The 11,854-nt window shown below is 34.0% G+C and overlaps 2 protein-coding genes across 8 annotated transcripts in view; both read left to right on the top strand.

The window, feature by feature from the left end:
• The window catches only part of LOC107617996, a 9,586-nt gene extending 8,420 nt beyond the window's left edge, over positions 1-1,166 (top strand). The window contains exons 12-14 of one of the 6 annotated variants that reach the window (XM_016319903.2): positions 547-595; positions 703-746; positions 854-1,166. In XM_016319903.2, coding sequence (XP_016175389.1) covers positions 547-595; positions 703-746; positions 854-1,006 — 246 coding nt within the window. In that variant the 3' untranslated portion in view covers positions 1,007-1,166. Of the gene's footprint in view, positions 1-546; positions 601-702; positions 769-853 lie in introns of all 6 variants that reach the window. The other 5 variants (XM_016319907.2, XM_016319905.2, XM_016319904.2 and 2 more) reach the window with 5 other exon arrangements.
• LOC107618523 (E3 ubiquitin-protein ligase MARCH1) lies at positions 6,446-11,509 on the top strand. Of its 2 annotated transcripts, XM_016320618.2 has the most exons (8): positions 6,446-6,944; positions 7,202-7,514; positions 7,672-7,757; positions 8,405-8,551; positions 10,093-10,195; positions 10,326-10,438; positions 10,695-10,792; positions 11,212-11,509. In XM_016320618.2, exons 2-7 carry the CDS (start codon positions 7,289-7,291, stop codon positions 10,785-10,787), a joined length of 768 nt encoding a protein of 255 aa, XP_016176104.1. In that variant the 5' UTR covers positions 6,446-6,944; positions 7,202-7,288; the 3' UTR covers positions 10,788-10,792; positions 11,212-11,509. The 2 variants fall into 2 exon arrangements, with proteins under 2 accessions (XP_016176104.1, XP_016176103.1); XM_016320617.2 differs by lacking the exon at positions 11,212-11,509 and having other exon boundaries at positions 6,449-6,944; positions 10,695-11,105.

The following is an 11,854-nucleotide window of genomic DNA, read 5'->3' as shown; positions in this document are numbered from 1 at the left end:
ACTAATACGAGTCGTCACCAGGATGGACGGGGGGGGGGGGGGGGGGGGGGGGGACCATTTGAATGATTTTTGGTTAACTGGTGCTTAATATCTTTTGATAAAAAATTTAAAAGTATTTGAATGATTTGTTCAACAAATTTTTTAAGGAAGATGGTGTGTTCCAAATTGTGAATCAGATAATACCATCAACTGCCAATGAAAACGAACTGAAAATAGTGTTGGAATTGTTTGATGATTCAATCAAGGTGACGTTAGGTAGTGAATTTGCCAAACTAAAATCAGATAATAAACTTCCTTTGCAGAAGCAATTCAGTGTTAGTTAATATCAACAAATATGAACTCGTTTGGTGTGGTTTATGTTACAAACTCAGTGTCTGAACATAAAGCCCAGCCAAAGTAGTTGATAATATTATGCACGATACTTGTCATGCAAAATGGTAAACTGCTCTGGAAAAATAGGGTGACTTACTGACTTGTTTCCAACCTCATTTTTCTTATTTATTCTAACCTACATTACTGTCATCTCCCAAAACCTTATGCATGCAGTATAAGGAAGCTATTTTGGCTTATGCTGTCCTGCTCAAAGCTGAGAAGGGTCAGGTGTGTTAATAGTTAATTAAATTAGGCTACTATCTGCTAATGCTGTAAATCTGCCGTCATGAATTAAAACAGAAATCATATGTGAAATTCTCTTCAATGTAGGTCACTTCTCGACAAAGTGTTCGAGAGATATGCGAGAGATTCATGTATGAAATGTTTAAAGTAAAGGTGATACATGGTTGATGCTTTAGTTTGTTACATGATAGTGCCGACTGCTGACTTTAATGATTGCATATTTTATGTTCTTTGGCAGGTTGAAATGCCAGTTGACAAGGCACTCAGTACACTATTAAGGTTGAACCTAGCAACAGAAACTTGCATTGACGGAAGGCTTGGATTGTTGGCTATACCTTGTGCGAAGGCTTATCAGAACCTGAAAGAGCGATGGAATGGCTTGCTAAGTTAAAGTGTGCAATATGCACTTTACACCGTAACAACTGTAAACTGGGGCATTCAATACAACATATAATATGTTTCTAGAGCTAAAATAAATTGGGTAAAGTATGCTTTTTGTCTCTAACGTTTGTGATTTTCTTTAAAAATACCTTTTAACATTTAGTTTCATTTAATTTTGTCCTTAATGTTTTCGATTTGTGTCAAAATTACCTCTACATGCTAATTCTATATAAAACGTTAGGGATAAAATTGAAAACTTTCCGAGATAGTTGACACAAATAAAAAATGTTAAGGACAAAATTGAATAAATTGAAAATATTGGAAACAAATTGAATGAAATTAAACGCTAGAAGTATTTTTGAAAAAAAGACCCACAAATGATAAAGACAAAAAATATATTTTATTCAAATAAATTTGTATATATGAAATATTGAAACTGTTACTTCCATATTCATGGTGGCAAGAATGTTTATCTGAAGAAGAAATATGTTGCAGGAGTTCAACAGGACAAGCAATAGCAGAATATCAATTGCGACATCAATCTGAAAACCTTCACTGAGAATTGACCTAAGTGAATAATAACTTGGTTCATAAACAAGCAATTGCTTGTTTAATGTATCACCAGGCATCTTGTCACGGCCCAAACTAAATCATGATTGGCGCTCAAGGGACAAGTCCCTCAGCAAGCCAATCGACCAAATCTTTAAAAAAACGGACAGAATCTCTTCTATCTTAGAATCTTACCAGTATGAATATTATCTTCCTGTATCAATAATAAACATCCTTTTTCAAAGATAACAATAACAACATATTTCAATCATATCTACAACTAAACATGTCAAAAGTCACATCATATATATTAAGTTGATAACTAAAGTATATAGTTAAATTCATACATTTTACATAACCAAGTCATAATTATTATCTAAACAGTTCAAGATTCAAAAAAACATAACCCAAACGAGGATCCTACTTGTGATATATGGAACATTGATATAATCTAGATTTTGAGCAAATGTTCCATTACATAATTACTTAGTCCTTGGAAAGAAGGAGGACTCACCGAAATGACTAAGTGGAACCTGAAATGACACCTGTATCTGAAAAACATGAAAATATAATAGAGTGAGTTTTGCAACTCAGTAAGAAAACATTATATTTATAACCGACACGAGACAATACAAGTTTTACCATAAAAATTATATTTCTTTTCAAAGATGAAGAATTCATATTAATTAATTATGCAAATAAATAGATAAATAATTAAGCGGAATGAACTGAAATGAGAGTTCTCATTCCAGAAGTCAAATCAAATTGAATATTACACACTTAGAGCGGCTCCACCTCTAAGGGTAGCCCTTTCCTCTAGTGTGCCCATACGGTATAACAGATTCAACGTGTGGCCTACACGTTAGACTAGCAACGCCCCTACTAGCTAAGATCTAAGCCAGATGCATCTAGGTTAACGTCATAATCGCCGTTAACTACGGTTTTCTAATTAGAGTCTCCCAAACTAATCCAAACCAAATCACATATAACTATTTCTAATACTTGTAACATATTACTAAATTTTATAAAAATAGAGTATATATAAGAATGCATATTAAAAATTTAGTTAAAGTTTAACAAATACAAATAAGAAAAACAAGTATGCTTTAGAAAACATATAAATATCGTCTCGCATGTATCTTTATAAAATTATGAGTTTTTCATAAATCGATATCCATTCCAATTATTCAAAAATCACAACAATTAAATATTTTCAAATGTTAAAAATAATGATTCAATTTAAATATTAATAATAATATACTTAAAAACAATTATAGACATAATATCCACTCACAACTTGATTTCAAGGAACCGCAACTTTGAGCGCGTCAATGAGCTACCAAATGAAGTCCAATAACTCTACAACCCTAGAAATATGACAATAATGATATTTGTGAGCTACTAATGTTGTCAATTAACATAATCTTACTCATTTTGACAAACGCCCCAAATTTTCTTACCTAATATCCCTAATTTCGGATTTTGCTATACCCACAAGTATAGGGATGATAAAATTTAGAGATATAGCTAATTATTGAGTCAAAGAGTTATTTTAAAACCTTAATAATAATCGGAACTCAAAAGTTGAATACTTTCCTCACTCATTAAGTTGAAACTCCATGATTTAAGATTATGATAAATAAAATTTAAATGAATAAAATAGAGTAGAGAAGGAGAAGGAAGTAAAATGAAAGAAGTGAGTTTAATGATAGTGTGTGATTGCAAGAAGAAGAGATGAGAAGGTGAAAAGGATATGGAAGATGAGAGGGATAAGAAAGGAGAAGGGTGATGCTGAGAAAGAGAGGGGAAATGGTTAGGATTCGGGAGCCTTCCTAAGGAAATAAGAGGGATTAATGGGGTCACGTGCTTTTTACGTGCCCCTCCTCCCTTTTTCTTTTATTTTTTTTTCAATTATAACATTATCTTTCCCTTAAAAAATTTGGTCTCTGGATTTCGAACTTATACTATGATAAATGTGATAGTTACCTTCAGACTCAAACAGCTATAGATATTTGTCACGTATGGCATCCTTCACTTCCTAAGTTGTTTCTTCTACCGAATGATTTTTTCAAACAACTTTCACAGATGTTATCTCTTTAGAACGCAGTTTCTTTACTTAGCGATCAACTATAGCTACTTGTTCCTCTTCAAAAGATAAATCATCCTTTAGCTCTGTACTTTGTGGTGCGAGAATATGAGATGAGTCAGGAAGATATTTGTGCAACATTGATACGTGAAACATTGGATGGATCATGCACAACTTAGGCGGCAGTGCTAAACGGTAAGCAACTGCACCTATTCTATCAATATCTCAAATGGACCAATGTAACGAGGACTAAGCTTACCTCTTTTTCCAAACCTCATCACTCCTTTCATAGACGACACTCTAAGGAATACCTGATCACCCACTGAAACTCTAATTTATGCCTTCTGTTATCCACATAAGCCTTCTGCCTACTTTGAGCTGCTAATAAGCGTTTTCTTATTAAGCAAACCTTTTCAATTACATCTTATACCAAATTTAGTCCCAAAAGCTTAACCTCACCAACCTCAAACCACCTAATAGGTGACCTGCATCTTCTCCTATAAAAAGCCTCAAATGGTGTCATTTGAATGCTGCTTTGATAACTATTATTATAAGAGAACTCAATCAAAGGTAGATAGCTGTCCCAATTTCTACCAAAATCTAGAACACAACACCTTAACATGTTTTCTAATATTTGGATTGCCCTCTCCGATTGTCCTTCGATTTGAGGGTGAAAAGCTGTGCTAAGATTCAGACGAGTTCCTAACACTCTTTGAAAAGATTTCAAAAAATGAGAGGTGAATTGAGATCCACGATCTGAAATAATGGACACTGAAATTTCATGTAGTTTAACTATCTGAAGGTTGTAGAAGGTTTAGAGAAGGGGGGTTGAATCTATGCCTTTCTTTTGGTTACTGAAATAACCCTTTTTAGTTAAACTTGCAATTCTGATTCTATTTGAACTTAGCAGCGAAAATTTATGAGACAATTTCGTTTTGTCTCATGAATATCAGAAAACAGAATAGAGCAGAGATGAGAAAAGCTAACACTACTATGTATCCTGGTTCGGTTGCCTTGTGCTATGCAACTTACGTCCAGTCTCCACCACAACAGTGGTGGAATTTTCACTATAGTTAAAGTATTACATACATCAATTTCACAGGATTGACACAATCCTTTCACACTCAAGTTCTAACCTAACTTGACATTGGCTATGCTAATACCTAACTCTTCACTCTTAGTGCTCACCTAACTAAGAAAGAGGTACATCACTGGTACAAGATACAAGACACAGACTTACCTAAAAAAATCTGAAATTAACTCTAGGCTTTTCTCTCAAGTGTATCACTCAGCCTCTTTTCACTCATTGGCTTTTACTTGAGCTCTCTCAATATGCCTTTTCACTCAAGAAATTACAGAAAGATAAACATTGAAAAGTAAATTACAATCTGTAAAACATGAAGGAGATTGACTCTACAACAGCCTCTTTGATATGTGATAAACCAGATTTGCATATCTCTGATTCAGTTCTTCAGTTTTGGCGGAATGCTTCTTAGAAAGAAAGCACTGTCCAAGTAGATAAACTTTTTCAGAGAGCTTCTTCACAGAACAAAACCTCAATACACTGAGTTATCTCTCCTTAGCTTCTGAATGATCAAAAATCTTCTTTTATCTCCTTGCATGTTGTTGGGTTGTTCTCTTGGGCCTGGGAAGGAGATGCATGAAGACCCACCCCTTTACCTTGAGTGAAGATCCTCCATGCGACGTTGAAGGAGAAGGAAGTTTTATTAGAAGTCTGAGAAAGGAACTATGCGACTGGGTATGGGTGGGTTTTCGGGTTGGGCGAGTTTGTGGATTGGGTTTTGCTAGTCATGTTAAAAAAAATTCTCATTTTTCCTTGACAAACTGGAACGGTTTGCAATTTAGAGTTTTAGACAAACCGTGAGGCTTAACTTAACAGAATCCTACAACTGAAGTTTTGGTTGAGTAATTAAATATGTTAAAAATAAAAGTTAATATGTTACATTCAGGTTTGAATTTTAGGTGATTAAGGTTCAGTTTGGATAAACAATTTAAATAAATTTTTTTGAAAAAAAATTTAAAGTATAAAATTTTTTATTAATAACAGTTTATAAATAAGTTATTTTGTATTTGAATTTTTAATTATAAAAAAGAATCTACTTAATTTAATATGTTCATTCCATAGTTTGAAAATTGAATCAAAGGAAATCATTCAACTTTTTATCTAATTTTCTGATGTAATAAGAGAAAGACTTACTCATCAACCTCACTTTTCACACCATAATTTTATCAAAAAACCAAAAAGAAAAGGGGAAATAAAATCAAAATATATGAGTTGAGCATTCTAATACTTAAATATATAAATTAATAACTACTAAATAATATTTAAACTCATCATATTACAAAATTTAAAACACATGTCAGGTCAATTTCCATATAAAATCTAACAAATTTTCTTCTGCATGATTTTTTCTCTGCATAATTTTTCTTCGTTAAACTCGGTAAGAAAATAAAGTTCATTATTCCAAGCCAAACAAAGGCACAACCAGTCAAGAAAAAAATTGGCCTAAAGCTCCAAACTCCGTTGTGTTAATATAACAATAATATCATCGAGTCGAGAGATTCTATTCCCTTAGGACTAAGGAATTTTGGATGGAATTTTGATTTTGAAAATGAGGTCTAAATGCCTTGTTGAAGGTTTTGACTTCTGTGCCGGGATGAAAGTTTTTTCGATATTCTTGTTTAGACGATAGTAAGAATACCTGCAAAGAATTCAACAAGAGTTGTAACATGTTTAAAGTAGATTTGTTATCACCTTAATAGTTAATAGTGATAATCAAAATAGTGGAGAGTTGTTAATTTACTCTCCCGATCAGATACGGCTTGTGGAGATCTATATGGGCAAGGTCCCACGAACTAGACTCGTTACTATCGGGCCGAGTTGCTGGTAGATGGCTCAGTTTGAGAACTAGGCGTTGCAGGGTTGAATCTGGACTGGACTATTCTAAGCCCAGTACGACAGAATAAATTAGGGGGAAAAAAAGATGGATCTGAAAAGAGAAATCCGATCCGCAAATTTTAGAAATTAGAAAAAGAGAAGAAATTTCGAAACGTTTTTTTTGTTAAAAAAAAAAAGAAGAAAGAAAAAGGTACGAAAGTAGGAACTCGAAAGGATTTGGATTGTCAATCTGTCGTTGAATGTTGACATTGGGTGCTAATAGTAATACTAATAGGCATTAGCAAAGCCAGGTTTGGTTAGTCGAGTTCAATGAGGTTGAGATCAAATTTGGGGTTTGCTTCCAGAAGCACTTGCAGTTGCAGGCCTTCGTCTCTTGCTCCTATTATCATTTAGGTAAGCCACACTCCGCTTCCTCTGTCTCTCAATTCAAATCTATTCTAATCAAAATCAAAATCAATATTGAATTCAATTTCAGCTCGCTTTGTTTGGTTTCGTTTTGAAAACAAAGCTGCCTGCCTGCGTTTACAGATGAATGAGATCGACCCAACTAGACCTAGTTGCTTTTTTTTTTCATTCTTTGTTATTCAGCGTGTTCCTTCCCCTTCTCGTACACCCAGTTAATAATTAGTTGTTCGTGGGTGTCTTTGCAGGTTTCTTAGTTCTGTTGAGATGGTCTGTAGTAATTATAGTTCTGTCAATGAATCTCATTGTTTAATCCTTATTATACATTTCCCGAAATGCAATTAGCGTCAAATGGTGACAAGGAAGAGTGTTCAGAATCCGAACCCATCTTGAATCAGCATCTAAATTTGCAAGAATATGGAGGAGGAGGAGGAGAGTCTTCATTTTCCTGTGAAATCATTGCTGCTGCTAACGATGATTCACACCCTGTTCCTCTTGATGAGAGCTGTCATCTGGTAAATGCGGATCAGCCACAGTGCCGGATATGCCTTGATATAGGAGGTCTGTAATACCTCTTTTCATACTTATTTTATTTATATGGTATCCATCATGAAATTAGTTTCAGACATAACCCATATATGATCCAAGGAACTTAAAAGCAGCATGTAATTATGTTCAAGGTTAACTACTTGCTGAATATTGAGTAAATTTCTTTTAGGAGAAGATTTGATCGCTCCTTGCCATTGCAAAGGCACCCAAAAGTATGTCCACAGATCATGTCTAGATAATTGGCGGTCTACAAAGGTAACTTCCTTTCGCTTCTTAGTGTTCCGTCTTGTTGGTCATAATTATGCCAAGGCTAAGGTAAACTTTGTTCCCCTAGTTTCACACTTTTTCAAATAACCCTTTACCATTTTTCGGTCACTAAACCCCCTCAAATTTAGTTTTATTAGACAACATAGTTTTAATCGTAAGATAAAACTTCCTCAAATTATCCTCTTGAAAGTCTGGTAGGCTTGGTGTTAATAGTATAATCAAAAAATAAAATTTAGGGAGCTAGGTTTATAAATAAAACATGTTATCACCACATGGGGTTAAAGTACAACTTGTTACTGAAGTTAGAGTTAAAAGTTGAAAATGAAAATTTTCTTTCTATAAAAGATTTGTTTTCAACTTAAACTAAAGTTGAAGGAGGTTTCATAGGAAAAGAAAAAGGGAAAATGGGAAGGAAGAAAAAAAAAGTGTAGAGAGGATTATTTGGAAAAGGGAGAGAAACTACAGGGGAAAGATAACCATAATAACAATGTTTTATTCAATTGTAAGAGTTACTTGTTTGCTATTGGAGATCTAATACTTATTTGTGTTCTTTTCATGCTCTTGTGAGGACTTCCAGTATATTTATGCTGCTGTGTTGCTTACTTTTGGACTTCTCATTCCTTCTGTTGTACTAGGAGGGCTTTGCTTTTTCTCACTGTACAGAATGTAGAGCTGTCTTCATATTACGTGCAAACGTCCCCCCAGATCGGTGGTGGTTGAGATTAAAATTTCAGTTTCTTGTTGCCAGAGATCATGCATTCATTTTCATAATTGTTCAACTGGTATGGGATTGGTTATCACAATTATTTATTGTGAAATTGATACTTTATGCATGTTCATGACATTACTTTTGCCCTTTCTTGTCTAGTGGTTATGAAGTATGAACAGTCTTATTTGTATACACCATATCCATATCTACCGCTATCGTTCTTGATTCCTGGCCATTGCTGTGGTTTCCCTAGGAGTCTATATAACATTGCAAATTATTGTGATTCTCAGAAGGCATTTCATTGATACTTTTCTCCTCTAGTGGAATAATATATTTTACGGAAACCCACTTCATTTAGTTTTTATTGTGTAGCATGTCTTCAACAAACTTTCGCTGATAAGTCATTACTTTCTTTTTTGGGGGATAACTGAAGATACTTGATTAACATCATAAGTCATTACTTCCTTTTTTGGGGGATAACTGAAGATACTTGATTAACATCAAGAGAAGGTTATTACAAAGAGAATAGAGTACAAGGGGACCTAATTATAAAAGAAACATTGGACAGAAGATGGCATTTTAAACAGAATTAGATCTTTTTTTATTATAAAAAGCATTTTCGTGTTTAAATATAAAATATAAGCACTTTTTGTTTTAGACAATTCATTAAAACTCAAAGTTTGCTTTTTTCTTTTAAATATCCAAACACCTTTATAAAAAGTACTTTTCTCATCTTTCTTAAAAATGGCCAATCCAATCGGGCACTAAATCGGATTGGCCTAGAGAGAGATGTTGGAGCTCTAACTCTTCCTCTACCCTTGCTTCACATGCTGTAACTGTTTTTTTCCCAATTCTTAACAGTTTTGGCACATTGATACACTTCCCCAATTTAATACAATCTTCTACATTTCCCCGTCTTACTGGCATCTGTGCTAACCCATCACTTATAATTGATTCAGTCTTTAGGTTTAAGAAAATAGAGATCCCCATCAACTATGGCTTTCAGCAATTGCTAAATGCTTAGTGCAAGTGTGCAACCCATCAAGTAATCTTGTTCAATAATCCTGTCAAAAGGAGCTATAGCTTTTAATATTCAACTTATCCATGGCAGGAAGCAAAATCTGCGGTAGTCTGCTGTTTATGCCAGATTTTGTTGTATTTGGGTGAAGCATAACTCCGACATGTCTTACAACAACCATTGAAACAAGTAGATATTGTGGGATAGGATTTGAAGGATTCTTGCAGGACAAGAATCACAGGATTAGATATTTGGCTTGTAGTGCATGACACATGATCTAAAAGAAGGGTTTCATGTTAGATATATTATTCTGGTCTCTCCTTATAATTGATTTCCTTGTTCATTTGCTAACTACTTAAGGGTTCAGTTGGACCCCACAGTATCCTAACCTAGAATTGTTACACAAAAGACTTCCCAATGTTGAACAGATAAAGCTAACAAAGGCTTTGTGCTTCCTAAGTTGATTCAATTTGACCTCTGAAAAATTAGACCCACCCAAAGAAATTATTTGATAGTAATAGTACCATATGTGTTGTAAATGCTTTTTAAATATCTACTTGACAGAATGCCTGTTAAGTTCTTTCTAATTTCAACAGGTTGTTGCTTTCTTGGGGGTGCTTGTGTATAAATTTTATGGAGATGAACTAAGGGAAATGTTTGGTTATGAAGAACATCCATATGGATTTTATACAATGGCTGGTATACCTAATGCTTCACCTCTAAATTTTATGACCAATATTTGCAGTTTTTTTTCTTCATTTGTAATTGTATTAATCTATACCATCTTTTATTATACGTAATTAAAATTATGTTTCCTTTTGGCTTGCAGTTCTAGCCATTGTTTTGGTGGGATTGCTCTATGGATTCTTCATAGCCATAATATGCGGCCAAAGAATCAATGAACGCCACTACCATGTTCTTGCAAAACAAGAATTGACAAAGGTCTGCTATGCGTTTCTTGACTTGATATCAGTTTGACTTATTACAGGCTAATGGCATCCAACAGAAAATACCGATCTTTTTACTGGATGCCATAAGAATGCTGAAATGCATGAAAACAAAAGTACAACAACAAAAGTGTTCTTTGAAATTATATATATTTACTCTTGTATCATTCAATAGATGATTTTAAATGATTCGTATCATATGAGGATTTTCAAAATTTGAAAGTATTTAACTATTCACTTTTCTATGCCAGGAATATGTGGTAGAAGATCGAGAACATGTGAAGAATGTGCCTGAACTTGATCCCAGCCATGTGACAGAGCTAAGGATGTTGGGCCTTTACTAATTGTGGTAAATGCACGTGCAATTCTTTCTCACTGCAGCTTCTGCTCTTCTTTCTCTATATTTAGTTTGAGACTAGCTGAAATTCCTTCATACTGTATGTCTGTATTATTAGTATATTAAACCAATATGGAGTACGTTTGTGTTTGTTATTCTGTATCTAATTTCATCATAAAAAAGATGCTAAAGTCTATTGTCGAAATCATCATCTGCAATGAGTACCTGTCAAATTGTTTACACCTTGGCTGAATTTTTCGACATCATCCAAGAGTATAAGCTATGAATTTATATGATTTGCATTCCGATGCTTTTTGACTCTTCATTCTTTGCTTACATTGTTCTTGGAAAATCTCATCATTGCATCATTACTGTCATATGAGACCAGCAGCACTCATCTAAGTGTAAAATGTAAAATATATCTTCTGCAGAGTCGCCATGTATTTGTAGTATATGCAGCTTGTCTCCATGGTCCCTCTAAGGTTCTAGCATTAGTATGTCGTGTCTATAGTGTAAGTTTTCCAAGTAATGTCACGTTAATATGGCTATTTTGAGCTCCAATACAAAGTGAACAACCCCAAGGGCGTGGTGTATCCTCAGTGCCCTGTGTACTCTATTTTAATTTCGTATCTTAATTATTGCTTTAACAGGAAACCTATAATAGAAATGCGTTGATTCAATGTTGTTTGGTGGAGTATAAAGGGGAAAAAAGAGTCAAGAGTGGAATCTTAAAAAATAAAAACCCTACATGGAGATATTTTTTGTTGTAAATTCTCGATTTAACCGACTGTGACCTTGGGTTTACGTTTTTCTTTTCCGTTGTATTTACTAATGAGGAGTGCTAGGGCCAGCAGAATTTGTGATATGTCAATTAGCCATCATATGTGTTTTTAATGGTGGGAGATGACATCCAATGGTATAGGATTACTCATTTCTCTTTTGATGGTTAATTGCTGGCCAACTTTTAATAAAACTGCTGGCCTCCTAGACTTTCTCATTACTAATTTACTATTTCTGTGATCTGAGTTTGATTCTCGGGTTATCTTGAATATAATTTTATAATTTTGATATATA

This window comes from Arachis ipaensis, chromosome B09, assembly GCF_000816755.2.
Source record: "Arachis ipaensis cultivar K30076 chromosome B09, Araip1.1, whole genome shotgun sequence".
Taxonomy (NCBI): Eukaryota; Viridiplantae; Streptophyta; class Magnoliopsida; order Fabales; family Fabaceae; genus Arachis; species Arachis ipaensis.
The sequence above is the reverse complement of the archived record's forward strand: the minus strand, read 5'-3'. Positions and strand labels throughout refer to the sequence as shown.